A 26,864-nucleotide genomic window follows, 5' to 3' on the forward strand; every position below is an offset into this window, starting at 1 on the left:
CTATGTCACATGTGTTTTATTAGTCCACTGTATATCAGAGGTGTGAATCTTTGTGCACCTAACAATTTGATCTGATTCAGATTCCTGGGGTGACGATTTGATTCAGAATCGTTTCTCAATTCAACGCGATTCTCGATTCAAACCGTTTCTCTCAATATATTAGTTGGTACACAGTTATATTTATAATGAAACTTTTTTAAAACACGTTACAAAAGTTCCTTCTGTTTTGCATTGAGATGGCATAAAAACGTTTTAAAATGTATTGTTACACACATTTATTTATGTATATATATATATATACAGTGGGGCAAAAAAGTATTTAGTCAGCCACCAATTGTGCAAGTTCTCCCACTTAAAATGATGACAGAGGTCTGTAATTTTCATCAAAGGTACACTTCAACTGTGAGAGACAGAATGTGAAAAAAAAATCCAGGAATTCACATTGTAGGAATTTTAAAGAATTTATTTGTAAATAATGGTGGAAAATAAGTATTTGGTCAATAACAAAAATTCAACTCAATACTTTGTAATATAACCTTTGTTGGCAATAACAGAGGTCAAACGATTACTATAGTTCTTTACAAGGTTTGCACACACAGTAGCTGGTATTTTGGCCCATTCCTCCATGCAGATCTTCTCGAGAGCAGTGATGTTTTGGGGCATTCGCCGAGCAACACGGACTTTCAACTCCCTCCACAGATTTTCTATGGGGTTGAGGTCTGGAGACTGGCTAGGCCACTCCAGGACTTTCAAATGCTTCTTACGGAGCCACTCCTTTGTTGCCCGGGCGGTGTGTTTGGGGTCATTGTCATGCTGGAAGACCCAGCCACGTTTCATCTTCAAAGCTCTCACTGATGGAAGGAGGTTTTGGCTCAAAATCTCACGATACATGGCCCCGTTCATTCTTTCCTTAACACGGATCAGTCGGCCTGTCCCCTTAGCAGAAAAAAAGCCCCAAAACATGATGTTTCCACCCCCATGCTTCACAGTAGGTATGGTGTTCTTGGGATGCAACTCAGTATTCTTCTTCCTCCAAACACGACGAGTTGAGTTTATACCAAAAAGTTCTATTTTGGTTTCATCTGACCACATGACATTCTCCCAATCCTCTGCTGTATCATCCATGTGCTCTCTGGCAAACTTCAGACCGGCCTGGACATGCACTGGCTTAAGCAGGGGGACACGTCTGGCCCTGCAGGATTTGATTCCCTGTCGGCGTAGTGTGTTACTGATGGTAACCTTTGTTACTTTGGTCCCAGCTCTCTGCAGGTCATTCACCAGGTCCCCCCGTGTGGTTCTGGGATTTTTGCTCACCGTTCTCATGATCATTTTGACCCCACGGGATGAGATCTTGCGTGGAGCCCCAGATCGAGGGAGATTATCAGTGGTCTTGTATGTCTTCCATTTTCTGATAATTGCTCCCACAGTTGATTTTTTCACACCAAGCTGCTTGCCTATTGTAGATTCACTCTTCACAGTCTGGTGCAGGTCTACAATTCTTTTCCTGGTGTCCTTCGACAGCTCTTTGGTCTTGGCCATAGTGGAGTTTGGATTCTGACTGTTTGAGGCTGTGGACAGGTGTCTTTTATACAGATAACAAGTTCAAACAGGTGCCATTAATACAGGTAACGAGTGGAGGACAGAAGAGCTTCTTAAAGAAGAAGTTACAGGTCTGTGAGAGCCAGAGATCTTCCTTGTTTGAAGTGACCAAATACTTATTTTCCACCATAATTTACAAATAAATTCTTTAAAATTCCTACAATGTGAATTCCTGGATTTTTTTTTCACTTTCTGTCTCTCACAGTTGAAGTGTACCTATGATGAAAATTACAGACCTCTGTCATCATTTTAAGTGGGAGAACTTGCACAATCGGTGGCTGACTAAATACTTTTTTGCCCCACTGTATGTATTTTTTGATCGATTTAAAAAAAAATCATGAGGCGATTTAGAATCTGAATGTAGAAGCATTCTGATTCTGATGTTTGTTTTTGTGCACACCTAGTCTATATATCGGTACTGATAACACTTGAAATGCGCTCAACAGACACTTCATTAGGTACACTTAAATTTGAGGCAAAAACTGCATATTAGATGTATAAGAAAATAATGATAACAAACCCGCCAACCACGCTGAATACATGAATAAGTCACAATTTATTTACAAAGCACTTTGTCTTTTTTTAAATGTGTTTTTCCACAAAACACATTTAAAAACAAAAGCTTAAGTGCTTTAAAAATTAACTACATTTATTTAACAAATAGATTTAAAAATATCAATAAAACATCTGATGGGTTTAAAAACTAAAAAAAAATCAAATACTAATTCTGGCAAAAATGATGGATTTTGCAAACTTGGAGGATGTTCATTCAGTTGTTTAATTATGTTTCTGTAGAAAAAAAGTAAGTAGCAGACATTATACCAAACTATAGTCATTTCAAATGGCAACTTTCTGACTTTAAGAACACTAAAAAGAAATCAAGAATATAAATTGTGGTGGTCCGTAACAGTCAGATTTTTAGATCCAGCCGAGTAAAGAAATTATTGAATCACTCAAATCTGAGTAAATAATTGATGGAATCACCCTATAAATTTTAATTTCCAAAGCCAACACTCCCGCATCAGATTAAATCTGTTAATTTGTCTGCAGTTAAAAAAGAGTGTTCACACTTTGGGGAACTGTTGCACCAGTGGGTGTTTTCTTGTGTTTTAAGCCTGTATTTAGCAAGTACTATTAAAACCCTGCATTATGTAAAAGTGTGTTGTACAAAACCCAAAACCAGTGAAGTTGGCACATTGTGCAATTGGTTACTAAAAATAGAATACAATGATTTGCAAATCCTTTTCAGCCTATATTCAATTGAATTGACTGCAAAGACAAGATACTTAACGTTCGAACTGGAAAACTTTATTTTTTGCAACTATTAGCTCATTTGGAATTTGATGCCTGCAACATGTTTCAAAAAAGCTGGCACAATTGGCAAAAAAGAATGAGAAAGTTGAGGAATGCTCATCAAACACTGATTTGGAACATCCCACAGGTGAACAGGCTAATTGGGAACAGGTGGGTGCCATGATTGGGTATAAAAGCAGCTTCTATGAAATGTTTAGTCATTCACAAACAAGGATGGGGCGAGGGTCAACACTGTGTGAACAAATGCATGAGCAAATTGTCCAACAGTTTAAGAACAACATTTCTCAACGAGCTATTGCAAGGAATTTAGGGATTTCGCCATCTACGGTCCGTAATATCATCAAAAGGTTAAGAGAATCTGGAGAAATCACTGCACGTAAGCGATGATATTATGGACCTTTGATTCCTCAGGCAGTACTGCATCAAAAAGCGACATCAGTGTGTAAAGGATATCACCACATGGGCTTAGGAACACTTCAGGAAACCACTGTCAGTAACTAGAGTTGGTCGCTACATCTGTAACTGCAAGTTAACACTTTACTATGCGCAGCAAAAGCCATTTATAAACAACACCCAGAAACGCCGCCGGCTTCGCTGAGCCTGAGCTCATCTAAGATGGACTGATGCAAAGTGGAAAAGTGTTCTGTGGTGTGACGAGTCCACATTTCAAATTGATTTTGGAAACTGTGGACATCGTGTCCTCCGGACCAAAGAGGAAAAGAACCATCCGGACTGTAATAGGCGTAAAGTTCCAAAGCCAGCATCTGTGATGGTATGGGGGTGTATTAGTGCCCACGGCATGGGTAACTTACACATCTGTGAATGCACCATTAATGCTGAAAGGTACATACAGGTTTTGGAGCAACATATTTTGCCATCCAAGCAACGTTATAATGGACGCCCCTGCTTATTTCAGCAAGACAATGCCAAGCCACGTGTTACAACATTGTGGTTTCATAGTAAAAGAGTGCGGGTACTAGACTGGCCTCCCTGTAGTCCAGACCTGTCTCCCATTGAAAATGTGTGGCGCATTATGAACAACTAAGTTGTACATCAAGCAAGAATGTGAAAGAATTCCACCTGAAAAGCTTCAAAAATTGGTCTCCTCAGTTCCCAAACATTTACTGAGTGTTGTTAAAAAGAAAGGCCATGTAACACAGTGGTAAAAATACCCCTGTGCCAACTTTTTTGCAATGTGTTGCTGCCATTAAATTCTAAGTTAATGATTAATGCAAAAAATAGTTTGTCAGTTCCAACATTAAAACATCTTGTCTTTGCAGTCTATTCAATTGAATATAAGTTGAAAAGGATTTGCAAATCATTGTATTTTGTTTTTAATTACAAATTCCACAAGGTGCCAACTTCACTGGTTTTGGTTTTTGTACATAAAGATATGTGTTAGCTATTAAGTGATGAGTGCGAGTGCAGAAGAGCACTGCTGATACTCTAGTCTAACACAGCGGGCACACATCTGTCACAGTCACATGCCAACGCTTTGTGGAGGTAGTGTAAACATTATGCATATGTATATACAGTATGTACAATACTTAAACAGTATATGGTGTAAGAAGCTGCTTATCACTTCCCGTCAGGCGCACATGCTGCACTGGAAAAAAAAAAAAAAGGTTGATTACACGGTAAATATAAAAGTGGAACCATTTTTCTCTTTACAGTAATGCACTGTAAAAAAACAACAACTTTGATTTTACAGTGGAAAACTTCATGTAAAATCAAACAGTGCCAGGCTGGAACATTCCTGCACACATAGCATTTCTAGTACAATAATACATAACTCACAATGTTTTTTCTGTAGTGACTGTGCCAGAGGTGAACATGCATTCTACTGAGGTGGCAAATTACGGCGCGTTCAATCTGTCGCAGCACCAAGCAAACCCCATCATATCAATTCCTAGATATGATCGAAATTATTTAAGGTGCACTACACAAATTAAACGTAGCGTTATTAATATCACTACTACAGATACCATTAACAAAATATTTCTCAAAACAGCCCACTACCTATATTGTGGGCTTTTTAAACATCAAATCATTGTCATACGTTATTAGTTAATGAGGTCATTACGAATTAACTATACGAATGCACGTATCGCCCGTCCCCTTAAAAGAGGTGAGGGGTCGCACTAATTTACAACGAAAACCTTAACCTTACCCCTAACCTAAGTTATGAATATAAATCATTTGAGGTGCTTACTATGAGGTCTGTCCCACCTTTACCTCTCTACCTGGCTGTTATCTACCGCCCCCCTGGGCTCTATATGGACTTTATCAGTGAATTTTCAAAGTTTGTTGCTAATCTAGTGACGCACGCAGATGATAATATTATAATGGGGGATTTTAATATCCATATGAATACCACGTCAGACCCTCCGTGCGTGGTGCTCCAGACTATAATTGATAGCTGTGGTCTTACACAAATAATAAATGAACCCACACATCGCAACGGTAATACGATAGATATAGTCCTTGTCCGTGGTGTCACCAACTCCTAAATTATGGTACTCCCGTACACTAAAGTAATGTTCGATCATTACCTTTATAAAATTCGAAGTTCTGACTCACTGTCAACAATCTACAATAACCACTGCTTAGCAGCCATAACATTAATGCTATAACAACTACGACTCTTGCTGGAGTACTGAAACACACAGAAAGGACCCAGGACCTTCATAATGTGAGCCACATGCACAAACCCCCGTCCCACCGTGCTGCACACATTCTAACCAAATTAATAATAATTATGAATAAAGTGGTGAAGCTGTATTTTAATCTTCATTTCAATTTTATTGACAATATTTTCAAGAAACAGGCTCCAGCACCCCTCGCAACCCCGAACGTGACAAGCGGTTTAAAATGGATGGATATATATTATTATTAACATTGTAACTAAATTAATAATAATATATATGTTTCTTGAAAATACTGTCAATAAAATGTAAATGAAGATTAAAATACAGCTTAACCACTTTAGTCATAATTTTTACTTTTAAGACATTCCTCTATGACAGTGGTTCTTAACCTGGGTTCGATCGAACCCTAGAGGTTCGGTGAGTCGGGCTCAGGGGTTCGGCAGAGGTAAAAACACACCCGACCCATCATGTAAATACAAACTTCTCCCTATCGGCGTATTACGGATACGGCAACAGCAGAAGTCAGACTGATTTGCAGGTGTGTAATTTGTTGTGAGTTTATGCACTGTGTTGGTTTTGTTCTTTGAACAAGGTGATGTTCATGCACGGTTCATTTTGTGCACCAGTAATAAAACATGGTAACACTTTAGTATGGGGAAGATATTCACCATTAATTAGTTGCTTATTAACATGCAAATTAGTAACATATTGGCTCTTAACTAGTCATTATTAAGTACTTATTAATGCCTTATTCAGCATGGCCTTATTATAACCCTAACCCTGGCCCTAACCCTCTAACCCTAATCCTAACCAAATAACTCTAAAATAAGTCTTTGTTACCTAGAATATGCTCCCCTAGTGTCCAAAAAACTCTAAATTAAGTATTTGTTACTTAGAATATGTTCCCCATACTAAAGTGTTACCAAAAACATATAACTTTGTCTTGAATTTGAAAAAAAACAACATTTTATTTTTCACTAAAGAAGAGTTCGGTGAAGGCGCATATGAAACTGGTGGGGTTTGGTACCTCCAACAAGGTTAAGAACCACTGCTCTATGACTTTGGCTCCCACTTCTGTTTGATATTGTCACAAGTGGCAGAAAAATGTATTACAACAGAGTACCGTTGGGGCCCTTACGGACCACAGCTGAGAAACGATGGCAGAGCCGTGAAACGTGTTAAGAAACACTGTTTTAAAGGACTCAACAACAGAAAAAGCACAATTAGCTTAATGGCAAAGACTACTTTCTAACGATAGCAACACACCGTAGCCAATACACTACTGCCATCTAACGTCTTGGAATTGTAAAGTCTACTATGTAATACTAGCAAATAACATACAGAAGTTTAGAAAACAAGATAACTTATAATAAAAATGTTTATATGTTGTTTTTTTTAACAATTAACATTTATTAACACATTTTAACACTCACAAAAGTACCTAAAATTAGTACTGGTGAGTATCGGTACCTACTAAGGTTGTACGGTATACCGGTATTAGTATAGTACCGCGATACTAATGAACCATATTCGGTACTTTGTCACGTTGTGTCATTGCTGGTTTAAGAGCAGAGGAGCATGTTCGGCAGCGCACAGTCAGAGTACTTACAAGCAGACACAGTGTGTAGACAGAAAAGGGAGAAGGGACGCATTTTGGCTTAAAAATTAACGATAAAGGTGAAGTTACATGAGACATGGCTAGCTAGCTAGCAGCTAAAGTTCATTCGCAGTCGGCAGTGTTTTAGCTACTTTTAAATCACTAATCCTTGCCTCCATGGCGACAAATCAATCAATCAATCAATCAATCTTTATTTATATAGCCCTAAATCACAAGTGTCTCAAAGGGCTGCACAAGCCACAACGACATCCTCGGTACAAAGCCCACATACGGGCAAGGAAAAACTCACCCCAGTGGGACGTCGATGTGAATGACTATGAGAAACCTTGGAGAGGACCGCATATGTGGGTAACCCCCCCCCTCTAGGGGAGACCGAAAGCAATGGATGTCGAGTGGGTCTGACATAATATTGTGAGAGTCCAGTCCATAGTGGGGCCAGCAGGACACCATCCCGAGCGGAGACGGGTCAGCAGCGTAGAGATGTTCCCAGCCGATGCACAGGCGAGCGGTCCACCCCGGGTCCCGACTCTGGACAGCCAGCACTTCATCCATGGCCACCGGACCTGTGCCCCCCTCCCCTCAAGGAAAAGGGGAGCAGAGGAGAAAAGAAAAGAAACGGCAGATCAACTGGTCTAACAGGGGGGCTATTTAAAGGCTAGAGTATACAAATGAGTTTTAAGATGGGACTTAAATGCTTCTACTGAGGTAGCATCTCTAATTGTTACCGGGAGGGCATTCCATAGTACTGGAGCCCGAATAGAAAACGCTCTATAGCCCGCAGACTTTTTTTGGGCTCTGGGAATCACTAATAAGCCGGAGTTCTTTGAACGCAGATTTCTTGCCGGGACATATGGTACAATGCAATCGACAAGATAGGACGGAGCTAGACCGTGTAGTATTTTATACGTAAGTAGTAAAACCTTAAAGTCACTTCTTAAGTGCACAGGAAGCCAGTGCAGGTGAGCCAGTATAGGCGTAATATGATCAAACTTTCTTGTTCTTGTCAAAAGTCTAGCAGCCGCATTTTGTACCAACTGTAATTTTTTAATGCTAGACATAGGGAGACCCGAAAATAATACGTTACAGTAGTCGAGACGAGACGTAACGAACGCATGAATAATGATCTCAGCGTCGCTAGTGGACAAAATGGAACGAATTTTAGCGATATTACGGAGATGAAAGAAGGCCGTTTTAGTAACACTCTTAATGTGTGATTCAAAGGAGAGAGTTGGGTCGAAGATAATACCCAGATTCTTTACCGAGTCGCCTTGTGTAATTGTTTGGTTGTCAAATGTTAAGGTGGTATTATTAAATAAATGTCGGTGTTTAGCAGGACCGATAATCAGCATTTCCGTTTTCTTGGCGTTGAGTTGCAAGAAGTTAGCGGACATCCATTGTTTAATTTCATTAAGACTAAAATAAAGTTAGTATCATCCCTGCAGGACGAGGAATAGCTAAACATGCTTCACTACACACCGTAGCTCACCGATGTTATTCCTGAATGTAAACAAACCCCATGGGTGGATCTGAACCTAACATCCACTGTAATGATACCAAGTACAGGGGCATATCTAGTCGATACTACTACGATTACATCAATATTTTTTAGCATCACAAAATCTTTTTTTGTTTTTTAAAAATGTTTACAAACTCAGGAAATATGTCCCTGGACACATGAGGACTTTGAATATGACCAATGTATGATCCTGTAACTACTTGGTATCGGATTGATACCTAAATTTGTGGTATCATACAAAACTAATGTAAAGCATCCAAACAACAAAAGAATACGTGATTATTACATTTTAACAGAAGTGTAGATAGAACATGTTGAAAGAGAAAGTAAGCAGAGATTAACAGTAAATGAACAAGTAGATTGATAATTGATTTTCTACCACAAAATTAGGAGCCTTTGTTTGCTTACTTACTACTAAAAGACAAGTTGTCTAGTATGTTCACTATTTTATTCAAGGACAAACTTGCAATAAGAAACATATGTTTAATATACCGTAAGATTTTTTTGTTAAAATAAAGCCAATAGTAAAACATTTTGTGGTGCCCTTTATTTAGAAAAGTATCGAAAAGTACCGAAAAGTATCAAAATACATTTTGGTACCGGTACCAAAATGTTGGTATCGGGACAGCACTCGTACCTACCGTATCGATTGATATGTGAAAGGTGCCCATGCCTAAACAATTTGTATGTATGTATTAGTGCTGTCAAATTCTAAAAATCTGATTAACCTCCAAAGACATGCACCTGGGGATAGGTCGATTGGCAACACTAAATTGGCCCTAGTGTGTGAATGTGAGTGTGAATGTTGTCTGTCTATCTGTGTTGGCCCTGCGATGAGGTGGCGACTTGTCCAGGGTGTACCCCGCCTTCCGCCCGATTGTAGCTGAGATAGGCTCCAGCGCCCCCCGCGACCCCGAAGGGAATAAGCGGTAGAAAATGGATGGATGGATGATTAATAACAAGGTTGCTGTGGATTCATTTTGATTAGTCACACATTAATATTAATCCTACAGTAATCTGCCTTATTTTGCATCAGCAAAGAGACCAGAGAAATAAGCAGCAATGTAACCAGTCTCTGTTGCTAGGCAGATTTCAATCATAACACAACTTTCTATTATGTACACTAATTTCATTGATCATAAAATATAAATATGAGCAAAACAGCACCTTCTGGTGGAAGCCAGGCAGTGTGTTCATGCTGGCACAGTGAGGGTTAAATCCTGCCCGGGGAGCCTGAGAGAAGTGCAGCAGGCAGCAGGCAGCATCATCCTCTCAGTCGGTCCACTCTCCTACAGGATGGAGAACACTCTGCGGTCCTGAGGAGGAGGAACCGAACCCAAGTCTTTACCGACTGGGTCTACTTGTTGATTCGCCAGGAGAGGAGGAGGAGGGATGCACACTTGACGTGACGTGTCTGTCGGGGGAAAAAAAGAATCAGAAAAAAAGAGCTCCATTGCTCTCCAGGTCCACGCTGCTCATGATGCCTTCATCACAGCCTCAAATCCAGACGGTTTGGCAGCTTTTTGACACAGGTGACACCAGAAGGGAGATGCTGCACGATAGCTTGGTATGTTCACATATTTTTATACATTCTAATCTGGTTTTTTTTTTTCAAATATTTGCGAAACTTTTTTTGGATTATATCGAAAAGTCATTGTTTACCGTTTATTGTTGTGTTTGTGAAAGTAATGGTTTCAGCACCAAAGTCAGTGAACAGCGAGTTCAGCACTGGATAGCTCACACGCTGTCATTAAAACATCATACTGGACAAATAACTTGCAATCATACAATCATTTGTAGACATTTGATTATTAATAACATTCAAATCACTTTTTGTGTTACATATATTTAAGTCCAATTGATACTATTGGAATACAATTCATTAAAAAAAACATCCCTCACTGATGCACTTCTATACGCCAGTGCAAATATAAACAATGTTCTGTATATATATTTTTATTATCCTTGCAATTCATTTTAAGAGAATGGCGAAAAAAGATTTAGTGGGATATTTGTTGGTATTGTTAACGCATATTCTACCATTTTTTGCTCCTAAAATAAACATGATCAAGCATTAAAATGGCTAAATAAACTTAAAACTATCAATATGACAGGATTATTGGCCATTAGATTAGACCGAACCAATCAGAGCGTATTGTGGCCACTGATTGGCTCAGTTCCAAGCTGCATTACTATAAAGGATTAGAAGAGTGGAAAAGTGACTAAAGGGTTTTATTTCAAATCTAGAGGGCTCTCACAGAGTTTAAAAACGATTTAAAAGGCAAAAAAATAATGTTCTTGAAATCATTTTTTATTGCATCAAACACATTTTCTCAGGTTTCTAAGAACATTACTGTCATATTGAGTAAAAAAAAAACACATTTTGTGTTTGCAAACCTTACAAAAGCACACGTTTCTAGTAAAACTCACAAAGATATATTGATATAGGCATTATTAGACATATTGCATGTTTGGTTTTGGGGTTATGCTTGAAACAATTTTTTATTGCTTCAAACACATTTTCTCAGAATTCTAGGAACATTACTGTCATATTGAGTAAAAAAACAAAAATGTTGTGTTTGCAAACCTTACAAAAGCACATGTTTCTAGTAAAACTCATGACGATACATTAATCCAGGCATTATTAGACATTGCATGTTTGTTTTTTTATATCCTCCAGCTATAAAAATATTTGATTCATAATTAATTATTTCTAATTTGCGAAAATTCATTTATCGCTGCCAATTAACAAGTTAGTACATTACAAATAAATACTTAAATATCTGCTTGACTTATTATTTCAAAGAAAGTTATCCATCAAAGTGTACACTGTAAAAATGACAATATATTTTATGGTAAAAAACTGGAGGCTCAAACCCCAAAGTTTTACTGTGAAAAAACAGGTTAACCGTTTTTCTATTTACACTAATACTGTAAAATCCACCATAGTTTTACAATAAAATTCATGCGGTTAGGCTGCCAGTTTTTTTTTAACCGGAAAATCTACAGGTTTTTTTTAACAGTGTATGTAAACATATAATGATCAAATGCATAGGCAATTGTGTAACAATATCATTAAATGAATCCTTGTATATTTATATTCATATGTAGATTTACTGTTACCGTAACAGCCGTGTGGCCCTCAAATAAACAGAGACACCCCAGTGTGGCCCAGTATGAATAAAAATGAAATACAGTAAAACAAAAAAACACTGTAAAAAAAATAGTTCAATTATATGTTTTTCCTTGGGTGCAGAATAACAAACTTACTATTTTTTTTAACCAGCCCAGCACTAATGTTGCGTGCCAATGCAGACAATGAGAACATTTGGGTACATTTCCTATAATATTTTTATGACTGACAGGATGGGGCTAGGAATATGTGTATAATTCCATAGTGATCAATTAACTTTTGTGAAGTATGAATTATTAATTATAAATTTTCATTGATATAGCATAAAAAAAATAAAAAAAAATACCTGTTTTCGACCTTCTAAATATATGTTTTACCAATAGAGAGCCCACATAGTCACATTTGCAACATTTTAATCTAGTATAGTAATCCTCATTGAGGCGTTTTGATTGGTTTGGTCTCCTTTAGCGGCCAATTCTACTGTATATTAAAATTGTTTGTTCATTTGGCATTTTATTTGGTTTGAAAATACTTAATTTTTGCCCAAAAATATGTGGAGTATGCTTAGAAAAAAAATCTGAAGTCAAGTTGCAAACTGAAAAAGCAGTGTGGCGAGGGACGTCTGTCTGTATATATATATATATATATATATATATATATATATATATATATATTTACATATATATATGTATGTATATATGTACATATATGTATATATATATATATATGTATATATATATATGTATATATATATATATATATATTTACATATATATATGTATGTATATATGTACATATATGTATATATATATATATATATATATATATATGTATATATATATATATATATATATATGTATGTATGTATATATATATATATATAGGTAGGTAGGTAGGTAGGTAGGTAGGTAGGTAGGTAGGTATGTATATATATCCATCCATCCATTTCCTACCGCTTGTCCCTTTCGGGGCCGCGGGGGGTGCTGGATTTGGGCGGAAGGCGGTGTACACCCTGGACAAGTCGCCACCTCATCACAGGGCTAACACAGATAGACCGACAACATTCACACTCACATTCACACACTAGGGCCAATTTAGTGTTGCCAATCAACCTATCCCCAGGTGCATGTTTTTGGCTGTGGGAGGAAGCCGGAGTACCCGGAGGGAACACACGCAGTCACGGGGAGAACATGCAAACTACACACAGAAAGACCCCGAGCTCGGGGATCGAACCCAGGACCTTCTTATTGTGAGGCACACACACTAACCCCTGTGACACCGTGCTGATACCGTAATTAAGTAACAAAAATGAAATAGCTGTATGATTAAACAAAAATGTTTAAAAATTGTGCACAATCCTTAAACTTTTTCATGGGGTTTACGTTGCTAAAAGGTAACAGTAGTGAGTACAGTAAGTCTATTCCCGCCTCTACCCTTGTCAGCAAGAAAAGCGGCTGTGCCTCTTAAAGCAGATTAGAATATCTATTCTGTTGTCTGATGAGTGGATAAACCAGCTGACATTGCTGCTGTACAGTAGGACACCTCCACTGTACCTTCAGCGCACAATGAGAGTGGAAGGAAAGGTCAGTTGCCAATATTCCATAACAGCTACACCACAGCACAAAAGCTCTGTACTGTACAAACATGATACTGTTTAGTAATATGAATGATTAAAGTTGTTTACAAAATGTATAGAAGAAAGTTGACAACCATTGTGTCTGATATCAGTTATCCTAGATGTTAATTTAACATTGTTTACTGTATACCAGTGTCCGATGAAATGTATCATTAATTGTTTATTTAGCATTATATAATGAATACCGGTGTCTCATATCATTCATTTTTTATTATTCATGTATCATTATTTAACGATTGCTTATTTACCCTGAATCGATTCATTTATTACTATTTCATAAAAGTATTATGTATGAAGTATTATATAATTTATCCTACATTTTTTTATTTGTCAATATTTAATGATTATTACAGTACCTGCTATTATTTATCCTGAATTAATTCATTTTACAATTTATTAACCCCACAGTGTCTGATACAATGTATCATTACCTTATTTACTATAAGTACGAGTGTTGTATATTATTTATCCTAACTTTATTCATTTACCATTATTTAATGAATACTAAAATATAATATTATTTATCCTTAATTGTTCATTGACCATTATTTACTGAATACCAGTGTCTGATATCATTCATCCTTAGTTGTTCATTAAAATGAGTGTATAGGATTTCAGTTTATTTATCTATTTATTTATTTTTATTTTTATTTTTTTCTAAATGTTGTTATTAGTTACCTGTTCTGCGCCGAGTAGAGAATCCGTGCCCAACATTATGCTTGTGCAAGGACATTAAATATTCTTATTTGACCTCATTTTTTAATTATATAATGAATACCAGTGTTTGATTATTTATCTTAAATTGACTCATGTATAACTATTTCATGAAAAAAGAGTAATACCGTATATAATTTATCCTAAATTCCTTATTTTGTCATTATTTAATGAATACTACAGTGTAAGTGTCTGATATTATTTGTCCTGAAACCATTCATTTAACATTTAATTAACCCCACAGTGTCTGATATCATTTATCCGGAATTAAGTAATTTATAATTATTTATTTAATACCACAGTGTCTGATATTATTTAACCTAAATTAATTTATTTAATGAATAACAGTGTCATAAATTAAATATATATATATATTTTTTTTAATGAACGCCAGTGTCTGATATCATGTATCATATCCATATCCACTCGGCATCAATTGCATTGGTCACCCAAGGGGGTCCCCACATCTGCGGGTTTCACGATATTCCCATTGGGTTGAGTTTGTTTCTTGCCCTGATGTGGGATCTGATGTCGTTGTGGCTTGTGCAGCCTTTTGAGACATTTGTGATTAAGGGCTGTATAAGTAAACTTTGATTGATTTATTGATTGATCATACAGTAACTTCATTCATTTATCCTTACTTAAAAAATACCACAGTGTCGGATACGATCAGTTACAACGAATACTAGTGTCTGATATCATGTATCCTATCTTCATCTATTCATCGCCAATTAATATATATTAGTGTCTGATAGAATTTCTCCTGAATTCCTTTATTTATCATTATTTAATGAGTATCACTTATCATTTATATGGTATTTAATGAATACCATAGAGTATGGAATGATTCATCCAGTTTACAGTCATCGATATCCAATGAATACTTATGTCTGATATTATTTATCCTGAATTCAGTCATTTATTATTATTTAATGAATCCTGCAGTGACTGATATCATTGATCCGGAATAACCCATGTATTATTATTTTATGAATACCAGTGTCTGATATTGATGATTCAGTTCAGTTTCATTTATTTGGAAGATGCATCTGATTCAATGTAATGCATCACATATTTCCAGTTGTTTCTTTACAGCACGTCCAAAAAGGAGAAGGAAGAAGCTGAGCTTATTTAATCCTACCCCTTTTAATACCATAGCAATTGCATCCCATTTCCTTGTTCTCTGTAACAGAACAGTGAATAAATAATCAATAAATAATATACCACAGTAAGTAAACAAATATTAAATACATAAATAATATTTATCTAAAAAAAAAAAAAGGGTTGAAGATGTTCATCATAATTCTTGTTATTTGTACTTTGTGAACACTTGTAGTTTGAACAGTCTCTTAATCTGAATCATATTTGTGCTTTGTTTGATTTCTTTGCTTAATCCGTTCCATCATTTCATTCCACATACAGATATACTAAAGGTTTTAAGTGTTGTACGTGCATACAAATGTTTTAAATGAGATATTCCTCTATGGTTATATTTCTCCTCTTTTGTTGAGAAGAAGTGTTGTACATTCTTGGTTAGCAGGTTATAGTTTGCTCTGTACATCATTTTAGCAGTTTGCAAATTCACCAAGTCGTTGAATTTCAATATTTGTGATTTAATAAATAAAGGGTTTGTATGTTCTCTATATCCAACATTATGTATTATTCTAACTGATCTTTTTTGTAACACCGCTAGTGAATGAAGCGCACATTTGTAGTTGTGTTTCCATATTTCTACACAATAACGCATATATGGTAACACTAGTGAGCAGTAGAGAATATGAAGTGATTTTTGGTCTAGAACATGTTTTGCTTTATTCATTATTGACGTGTTTCTTGCTACTTTATGATGTATATTTTTACATGATATTTCCAGTTCATTTTATCATCTATTATTACACCCATAAATGTGTTTTCTTTTACCCTTTCAATATCTACACCGTCTATCTGTATTTGTGTTTGACTTTCTCTTCTACTGTTACAATCTTATAATGCAATGTTATGAATGAATGGATTCATTCATTTGCATTCATTAAGTTGTGGGGCCAGCACGGTGGTATAGGGGTTAGTGCTAGTGCTGGTACGAAGGTCTGGGTTCGATATTTTTGTGTAAAGTTTGCATATTCTCCCCGTGATTGCATGGGTTCCCTCCCGGTACTTAACATTGTCTATCAGTATTGGCCCTGTGATGAGGTGGCGACTTGTCCAGGGTGTACCCCGCCTTCTACCCGAATGCAGCTGGGATAGGCTCCAGCCACCCCAAGAGGGACAAGCAGTAGCAAATGGATGGATGGCATTAAGTTGTGGCTTAAATGTTGTTCTTTTTCCGGAAGGAGAAGAGTGCAGACCCCGATGAGGTCCCCCAAAAGACCATGTCTTCTTAACCCCGACCGCACCGCACCATCCATTCTTTGGTACAAGTGAAAGATGATCCAAACGGTGTCCAGGTCGGACAGCACGTTGCCGCCAGACGCGATGGACATCATCCGGAGCAAGCACACCCGCCGAGTGAGGCTCAACGTGGGGGGTCTCCTCCACGAGGTCCTGTGGAGGACGCTGGACCGGCTGCCCCGCACCAGGCTGGGCAAGCTGCGGGACTGCAACACCCACGACTCCATCATGGAGATATGTGACGACTACAGCCTGGACTGCAACGAGTACTTCTTCGACAGACACCCCGGCGCCTTCACGTCTATCCTCAACTTCTATCGCACGGGGAAGCTGCACATGATGGAGGAGATGTGCGCCCTGTCCTTCAGCCAGGAGCTGGACTTCTGGGGCATCGACGAGATTTACCTGGAGTCCTGCTGCCAGGCCCGCTACCACCAGAAGAAGGAGCAGATGAACGAGGAGCTCAAGAGGGAGGCGGAGAACATGAGGGAGAGGGAAGGCGAGGAGTTTACCACCACGTGCTGCTCGGAGAAGAGGAAGAAGCTTTGGGATCTCTTGGAGAAACCCAGCTCCTCGTTTGCTGCCAAGGTACAGTCTCAATCATTCCATCTTACACACCTCCTCATGCACCATCAATGTGTGGAACATTAGGAACTCACATAGATCAACTTGTCTTATAGAAGACACTTTGCCTTTCTTCCTTCATCAGTTCATGCTCAAAGACGAGATAGGACAGCTCTCATGCTGCACCACAAAAGAGCAAAACCTTTCTTGTCAAGGAATGATCAGGCATGTCTCTATTTTAAAGAATAAATACCGTATTTTACGGACCATAGGGCACACCGGATTATAAGGAGCACTGCCGATGAGCGGGTCTTTTCAGATTTATTTTCATACAAAAGGCGCACCGGATTATAGGACTTATTAAAAGAGTCATTTTTTTTTTTTTTTTTCTAAATGGAAAACACTTCCTTGTGGTCTACATAACATGTAATGGTGGTTATTTGGTCAAAATGTTGCATAGATTATGTTTTACAGATCATCTTCAAGCTGCTTGCTGACAGTCGCTTCAGGATGCGCTGTTTTGTGGGCGGTCTTATTTACGTGGCTCACCTTCGACAGCGTCTTCTCCCCGTCATCTTTGTTGTAGCGGTGTAGCGTGCAAGGACGGGAGTGGAAGAAGTGGGAGAGTGGCCGTGCGCGACCCGAGGGTCCCTGGTTCAATCCCCACCTAGTACCAAAACTCGTCACGTCCGTTGTGTCCTGATCAAGACACTTCACCCTTGCTCCTGATGGGTGCTGGTTAGCGCCTTGCATGGCAGCTCCCTCCATCAGTGTGTGAATGTGTGTGTGAATGGGTGAATGTGGAAGTAGTGTCAAAGCGCTTTGAGTACCTTGAAGGTAGAAAAGCGCTATACAAGTACAACCCATTTATCATTTAAGTGTCAAAAGATGGAGCTAACTGTTTTCATGACATTCAGATTTTACTTAAATCAATAACAGAGCAGCATCTCCTCATCCGTGGCTCACTCGTGCAATAACAACGGTGGAAATGTGTCCCGTGAAAAACCGTCCGATCGGAACTCTCTATTAGCTAAAGTTCCGTGGGTGAATAATGTAAACTCACTACACCGGTATGTTTTAGCGCTTTCATGGCGAGTTTACTGACAGATATAAGTAAGAACTTTACACTACTTTATATTAGAAATGGCAACAGCGGAGGATGAATGTCCCATAACAAGAAGATAGAGAAAAAGAAGAAGCTTATCCACTACGTTGTTGGCACAGACTACAAAGGCGGACGCGCGCAAATTTTCAGGACTTATGCAAATCCCAAATACAGATCAGCAGGTACCAGAAGGTAAGAAAAGTTGCTTTTGCATAATATTGCGAAACAAAACGCCAGATAATATGTCTTACCTTATACACACACCATAATAACACTTGTATGTTGAAGCACAGTACAATCCATCAAGCGGTGCGGCTTCATAGCTTACCAAAGTCGTACTTTTTGAGGGCTGTGTGTAATGTTCTATATTTTCAATGGAACATATAACATTTGACTGCCATCTACTGGTCACACTTACCATTTCACCATGTACCAAATAAAATAGCTTCGAGGTCGGTAAGCACAACCAACATTTTTCCGTACATTAGGCGCACTGTCGAGTTTTGAGAAAATAAAAGGATTTTAAGTGCGTCTTATAGTCCGAAAAACCCGGTGCTTTGAACTCTGCACTATCCTCTCAAACTAAGGCTGCCCTATCTAGTCTGTGAGTATAAACTGATGAAGCGTTTTCAAAGACAACCTGAACAGTCCAATTTACAATGTCCGGCAAATGGTACCTTTACTTTTGTAAAGTCAGAATTGTTCCATACACTTCTTCTTAGGAATTTGAACAACTGGTTTGCTTATGAATTTATTGTGTGGTGAAAAGGATCGCTGATGAATCGTGTCTTGAAGCAATTGAGGCAAAATGGAGTTTACTACTGGACTACAACCAGAAAAGGCGCTGTTGAGTCGTAACTAGTTTCACTTATTGAACGACACATCTTTTTAACACGATGGTTTGGAGTTTCTAGAAGAGAGACTCCCATCTCATTAATTCTGTAAAACAAAAATAATCTTTAGATATTATGGTAAAAAAAAGCACAGTTGACAGAATTTTATCATAAAATTTACTGCGTGTACACAAAAGTATTGTAAATTTATTAATGCTGCCGCTGTTATTTTTCCGATAACATTTTAGCAACTGAGCTGCCAGTTTTTTGCAAGGTTTTTTTTTTAATGTAAAATCTATGATTGTTGTTTTTACAGTGCATTACTGTACTGCAAATGGTAAAACAGTACCACTTTTATTTCGACAGTAAAATTCTTGCCACTTATTTGACCGTTTTGTACCGTAAAATTTACAGATTTTTTTCACAGTGTAAATACTGCAAATTTTTATGTAAAATCTGCAGTGTTTTTACACCAAATTAATGTAAATACCACTATTGTTTAACAGTTTTTTCTTTTTTTTTTACCCCAAAATCTACGACTGTTGTTTCTACAATGCATTACTGGAAATAAAAAAAAACTGTATCACTTTTATTTTTACAGAAAAATTCTGGCGACTGGGTTTCCTTTTTATTGGAAAATCTACAAAGTGCTTTACATTGTAAATGCTACAAATACAACACATTTTACCATACAATTTACAGTGTTTTTTTCCACTTTTTCTACTGTTATTTATAAAGGTAATATTAATTTAAGACTATATAATGCTAATAGGCATCACGGTGGAGCAGTGGTTCGCGCTCACGCTCACAGCAAGAACTTTTTTTTTTTTTACCGTAAAATGTACAGTCGTTGTTTTACTGTGCATTGCTGTACATGAAAAAAACACTACCACTTTTTAATTTACTGTAAAATTGTGGTGACTGAGCTGCCAGGTTTTTTTTACCCAAAAATCTATCAACTTTGTTTTTTTTACAGTGTAAGCACTACAGTATTTTTTTATTGGTTATTTTTCACATGCGATGAGGTGGCAACTTGTCTAGGCTGTACCCTGCCTCCTGCCCGAATGCAGCTGGGGTAGGTTCCAGTACCTCTGTGACCCTGAGAGGGACAGAAAATGGATGGATTGATTTTTCACATAGTCAATCAAGGAAGGTCAGAAGGTCATTATTTTGCACATGTACCTAATGAAGTGGCTGTTGGGTGTAATGATTAGGAGTGTAATCAGTGTTTTCAAAGACAAATTATCATATCAGAAACTTAAAATTATCGTATTTTGAGAAATATTATTATAAATAGTAGAGATATGAATTTTACAACAACTCAAGATTCAGTTCGATTCTCAATTCTTGGGAAGACGATCCGATTCACAATCAATTCAAACTGCAACATATTATTTGCTCTATAAAACCTTTTCAAAACAAGTTACAGGTTACAAAAACAACCCTTTTGGCTGCTGAAAAACATAAGGGTGGGGATGGTCAAAACATTTTTTTTAAGAATAAATTCTTGAAAAAATGTAATTATAATGAATAAAAATCACAATTCAAATATGAATTGATTTTTTCCACCACCCTTAATACATCACAATACACTTTTATTTGTAAATATTCTAATGACACTAACAAAGCTGGCAGAAGAGCGTCCTCACCTGGCTGTGAAAAGGCATGTAAGGGAATGCACAACATTTGCTAATAGCCATGTTTCGAAGGAGTACAATTGTCCTTCATTTTGGGATTAGGGAAACAAATTAAGGCCTGGGGGCCACATGTTAAGCTTTTCAATCTGGCCCACCGGATATTCCCCAATTAATTTTTTTAGATCTTTAAGATGGAAACTGTAGCTGCCATTATGATGTGCAGTGATGTTTTCAAATGACCGTAAATCTTGAACTATATAAAGTGTTTCAATGGTTGGAATCTGCACTTTTGCATGATATATAGTTACTATGGTAATCTAATTAGTTACTATGGTAATCTAATTAGTTACTAAGGTAATCTAAATCACAGCAGCTCAGACGAGGCACCAAGCAGTGTGGGTGGGGAGCGTTTCCACAGAGTGTTTCCAGAGCGGCCAGCCTGAAATGCGGGTATCAGGGACAGACGTGGAAGGAGATTTTTATAAGAAAGTTCTAAAGCTATGTGATGTATCAGATGTATCACATTGTAGATGGGTTTATTTTTTACCCTTCACGTTCATATTTTGCTGTGTTTGTTGCATTTGTGTTGCGTTTCGCTTGATTGTAAAATATGTCGATCGAGAGGGGGTGTGACGTTCATATGTTGTCAATATTCAGTGTTTTATCCTTCATAGTTAATATTGTAAATCCCACCTTCTTTATTTTCATGTACATTCTGGGTGTCTCATTCAGTAAAAAAAACCTTAAAATTCCATTCAGTTTTTTAAGGCGGTCTGTCATAACGTTTTTAGCATTCAATCAGACATTATTGTGAAGTTTTGTATTAGTGTTCCTAAAAATAGATATACCGGCCCCCAGACACATTTTTTCTCTAAATTTGGCTCCCCGAAGCAATATAATTGCCGAGGGGGATTTTTGATTGTTCATCAAATGATCGTACGAATACAATCATTTGTGTACATCTGGCAACGCTGAATTTAATTAATTTTAAGATGAAAAACAACAATCCAAGAGTTTCCTTTCAGTTTGCATCCAGAGGTTGTAAATCTTTGTGTTGAAGTGTGATTTTTATCTGTAACTTTTAGCCTCAGCAGGAAGAAGTAATGAAAAAAAAGTATCACTTGGAAGTGAAATATTTTCATCTACAAACCCCAAAACCAGTGAAGTTGGCACGTTGTGTAAATGGTAAATAAAAACAGAATACAATGATTTGCAAATCCTTTTCAACTTATATTCAATTGAATAGACTGCAAAGACAAGATACTTAATGTTCGAACTGGAAAACGTTGTTATTTTTTGCAAATATTAGCTCATTTGGAATTTGAGGCCTGCAACATGTTTAAAAAAAGCTGGCATAAGTGGCACAAAAGACTGAGAAAGTTGAGGAATGCTCATCAAACACTTATTTGGAACATCCCACAGGTGAACAGGCTAATTGGGAACAGGGGGGTGCCATGATTTGGTATGAAAGCATCTTCCATGAAATGCTCAGTCATTCACAAACAACGATGAGGCGAGGGTCACCACTTTGTAAACAAATGCGTGAACAAATTGTCGAACAGTTTAAGAACAACTTTTCTCAACGAGCCTTTGCAAGGAACTTAGGGATTTCACAATCTACGGCCCGTAATATCATCAAAAGGTTCAGAGAATCTGGAGAAATCACTGCACGTAAGCGATGATATTACGGACCTTTGATCCCTCAGGCAGTACTGCATGAAAAAGCGACATCAGTATGTAAAGGATATCACCACATGGGCTCAAGAACACTTCAGAAAACCACTGTCAGTAACTACAGTTTGTCGCAACATCTGTAAGTGCAAGTTAAAACTCTACTATGCAAAGCAAAAATAATTTATCAACAACACCCAGAAACACTCCCGGCTTCGCTGGGCCCGAGCTTATCTAAGATGGACTGATGCAAAGTGTAAAAGTGTTCTGTGGTCTGACGAGTCCACATTTCAAATTGTTTTTGGAAACTGTGGACGTTGTGTCCTCCGGACCAAAGAGGAAGAGAACCATCCGGATTGTTATAGGCGCAAAGTTGAAAAGCCAGCATCTTTGATGGTTTGGGAGTGTATTAGTGCCCAAGGCATGGGTAACTTACACATCTGTGAAGGCACCATTAATGCTGAAAGGTACGGTTTTGGAGCAACATATGTTGCCATCCAAGCAACGTTATAATGGACGCCCCTGCTTATTTTAGCAAGACAATGCCAAGCCATGTGCTACAACAGTGTGGCTTCGTAATAAAAGAGTGCGGGTACTAGACTGGCCTGCCTGTAGTCCAGACCTGTCTCCCATTGAAAATGTGTGGCGCATTATGAAGCCTAAAATACCACAACGGAGAACACATTAAGCAAGAATGGGAACAAATTCCACCTGAAAAGCTTCAAAAATGTGTCTCCTCAGTTCCCAAACGTTTACTGAGTGTTGTTAAAAGGAAAGGCCATGTAACACAGTGGTAAAAATGCCCCTGTGACAACTTTTTTGCAATGTGTTGCTGCCATTAAATTCTAAGTTAATGATTATTTGCAAAAAAAAAATTAAGTTTCTCAGTTCGAACATTAAATATATTGTCTTTGCAGTCTATTCAATTAAATATAAGTTGAAAGGTATTTGCAAATCATTGTATTCTGTTTTTATTTACGAATTACACAACGTGCCAACTTCACTGGTTTTGGGTTTAGTAAGTTTAAAATTTGGGAACTCATTGTGTGCTGTAGGTAATCAATGTCAGCCATGTGTGTTTTTCCAAGTCAATGATTAACATCTCTTCCGTGAGACAACCTTTATTGTCTCTCATTATTGGATTTTTCCCCTCTAAGTGTTGTTTGGTCCCTGGAGATTATTAACGAAGGTTTTCTTGACGACACCTATTGTTTAATTTATTGTTACATATTTATAGAGCAGCAACTCTCCATTCAATCTTGCTGCTCTTAATATAGTGGAGGTGCGTCACTTGGGATCAATACACACGCCGTGCTTAATGAAGCATGTTTCAAGTCAGATGTGGCTTCATGAGACAGAAAAGCAGTGTAGACTGTAGACCGGAGCTTTAGGATGCCTGCATTGTTCATGCTTCTTGTCAGCCTTTGATATGTATATATATATATAATTTTTTTACAGTGTAGTGCGGGCTGATAGTTGAAGCGTGAATCATTGGCTGCTCCGCATTTTGAAATGTGTCAGCAAGACAGGAAGGGAGCTTCTAAGCGTGCCCCGAAACAAGACACCGCGGTCAAAACATGACTAAAAAGAAACTTCAAACGACTCCTGGAAAGAACTTCTTGCATAATTTAACCGGCTCATCTCCTGACATGTCCTGAATTTGAATAGATCTTAATTATTGTTTCCTGCGCAGATCACGTTGGTGGAAGGCGAGCTTCATGAATGACACTTGCTGACCCTCCCTCCCCTCATCTAATTTTAGTAATGTGTAATTATTAGCTGTCATTGTTAGATGAAAAATAATAGTGAAAACCACAGTGCTCTCTCACAGGGGCTGTTTGCCAACATCTAAGAGGATGCCTAAGGGACACTACCTTTGCAAAGTATTGCAAGCTTTTAGCACATAAAGATGGAAACTACACCCATACGTAACCAGTGTTTGGAAAATTATTTTAAGAAATTAATTAATTACAGTAACTCATTACTTTGCCAAAAAGTAATTGAATTACTAACAAAATTAGTCTTTAATAAATGTAGTTAATTACTAGGGTAATAATTTCATAACTCGAAAAAAAAACAACCTTCAAATATCGGAATCAGAATCAGAAGTACTTTATTAATTCCCGAGGGGAAATTGCCTTTTTTAGCACAATCCCATTCAAGATCAGACAAACGTTGCAGGGAGACAGAAAAAGGATCGCTGCCATCAGGCCTATGGGATCCTTGAGTGACTGACATCGTCTTCCAAATTTGACGATACACCAGGGCAATGCCCAGCCCAATCAGCAGGTGCCCTGCGATCACGGTTCAAAATAGGTCCAAATATCAAACAAATGCAGTTGAGATGTTTCATGAGACCAGAGCGTGTGTGTGTGTGCGTGGGTGCGTGCGCGTGTGTGCCTTTAAAAGGCGGCTCCTGTTGCAAAATGGCATTTGACGTCAGCGCCCAGACAGAGCAGAATTAGCTCAGCTGTGTTTGTTATTTCAGACTCAGTTTGTCGGCAGTGACGGCAGTTCTGTTGAATCTTTACATTGGATTGTATTAGTACTCCTCAACAAGGAGATTGAATGTGCTTCTATGGCGACTGTCTTTTGTCCTTGTCCACAAATGGGCTATTTTAGAATTGCAAGTTTGTCACTTCAATCATTGGTTTGTTGCTCATTATTCCCACGTAGTAGTAGTGTGTACGTGTGTGCGTACTTACATGTTGTGTGTTTGCTGTGTGATGTTACCTCATCCTATTTGATATCAAGTTCATTTTAGTGTGGGGCTAATTGTTACTTTTATTAGTAAAAATGTACTTCCTGCATTGAACTTGCTGTGCCTCTGACTCTGTCATGTTGACATACAACCACATCATAAGTAGCGTGCCACGCTACATCAAAATCCTCGCTAACGGCGTTGTAACGTACGTAAAAGTGATTAATTAGATGACTCGTCACTAGTAAAAGTAACAACGTTAGTAAAGCCATTATCATATAACGTCATGATTACCATTGCGCTAAATGTGGCTATTATCATTAATTGTATTTTCTATCATAACAACATGACTCAAAATTGTTAGTTGCTTCTCTTGGACTGTTTAGTGTGTGTGTGTGTGTGTGTGTGTGTGTGTGTGTGTGTGTGTGTGTGTGTGTGTGTGTGTGTGTGTGTGTGTGTGTGTGTGTGTGTGTGTGTGTGTGTGTGTCTATTTGATATCAAGTTCATTTTAGTGTGGGGCTAATTGTTACTTTTATTAGTAAAAATGTACTTCCTGCATTGAACTTGCTGTGCCTCTGACTCTGTCATGTTGACATACAACCACATCATAAGTAGCGTGCCACGCTACATCAAAATCCTCGCTAACGGCGTTGTAACGTACGTAAAAGTGATTAATTAGATGACTCGTCACTAGTAAAAGTATCAACCTTAGTAAAGCCATTATCATATAACGTCATGATAACCATTGAGCTAAATGTGGCTATTATCATTAATTGTATTTTCTATCATAACAACATGACTCAAAATTGTTAGTTGCTTCTCTTGGACTGTTTAGTGTGTGTGTGTGTGTGTGTGTGTGTGTGTGTGTGTGTGTGTGTGTGTGTGTGTGTGTGTGTGTGTGTGTGTGTGTGTGTGTGTGTGTGTGTGTGTGTGTGTGTGTGTGTCTGTGTCTGCACGCACGCGTTCCGTAATTGAGTTACACCTTATTTTAGTAATCGAGTAATCTATTGATCAATTTGTTCCATTAATCGAGAATATCGGATAAAACACACCTAAAAGCCTAATGCGTATTTTAGGGGAAATACTTGAAATAAGAAACCATTTTCTGCCTTCATTCTTTTTTCTAATAAATGCAAATGAAATTGCACTTTTGACATATGTATCTAATAAAAATTTGAGAAAAAAAAATCCACCCTGCTGTTTGCCACCACACACATCACAGCACCCACACACCGCCATGCATTTGCGCTTTATTGCAGCCGCCATGCAGAAACTATGTCTGCGTATTTAAAGTTCTGTGCAATCCATTTCACCATTTTTTATTACTTACACTCATTAAACGATTAATCAAAGCAACAGGCTATAAATCAAAGTTTTTTCTTCTTCATTTAATCCATTGCTGTGACGCCTTGCATGGTGACTGTTTTACCCTCATGTTTACTTGTTCCTGGTGTGTGCTATTTTAGTTCCTGTCCTGTGCCCTCATTTTGTTATTTTCACTTACTTCTATGCACACCTGCTACCTGGCTCGCTCACCTGAGCCTGGTTGCCAATCAGGCTCCTATTTAGAAGGAGTCTGTCAGACAGCGTCGGTTCATTGCTGTTTTTCTTGTCACATATTAATGCTAATAATTGGTCAAAAAAGTTCCATGACATGTGCTTTTCTTTAGCATTCACTTTCTTTTTTTTCTTCTTTTTTTTTCTTCTGTTTTTCTGTTTCTTTTGTTTAGTAGTTTCTTTTTCTTAGAAGAGTAGATACCTTCTGCTCTTCATCCAACTCGTGATAA

The 26,864-nt window shown here is 37.8% G+C and overlaps 1 protein-coding gene across 2 annotated transcripts in view; it reads left to right on the forward strand.

The window, feature by feature from the left end:
• The first annotated feature begins 9,984 nt into the window (after positions 1–9,984).
• Positions 9,985–26,864, forward strand: part of LOC133578180 (potassium voltage-gated channel subfamily B member 1-like) — a 145,088-nt gene continuing 128,208 nt past the window's right edge. The window contains exons 1-2 of one of the 2 annotated variants that reach the window (XM_061932386.2): positions 9,985–10,262; positions 16,509–17,154. In XM_061932386.2, the coding sequence (XP_061788370.2) occupies positions 16,603–17,154 (552 nt within the window). In that variant the 5' untranslated portion in view covers positions 9,985–10,262; positions 16,509–16,602. The remainder of the gene's footprint in view (positions 10,263–16,508; positions 17,155–26,864) is intronic. The other variant, XM_061932387.2, reaches the window with a different exon arrangement.

Source organism: Nerophis lumbriciformis, linkage group LG38, assembly GCF_033978685.3.
Source record: "Nerophis lumbriciformis linkage group LG38, RoL_Nlum_v2.1, whole genome shotgun sequence".
Taxonomy (NCBI): domain Eukaryota; kingdom Metazoa; phylum Chordata; class Actinopteri; order Syngnathiformes; family Syngnathidae; genus Nerophis; species Nerophis lumbriciformis.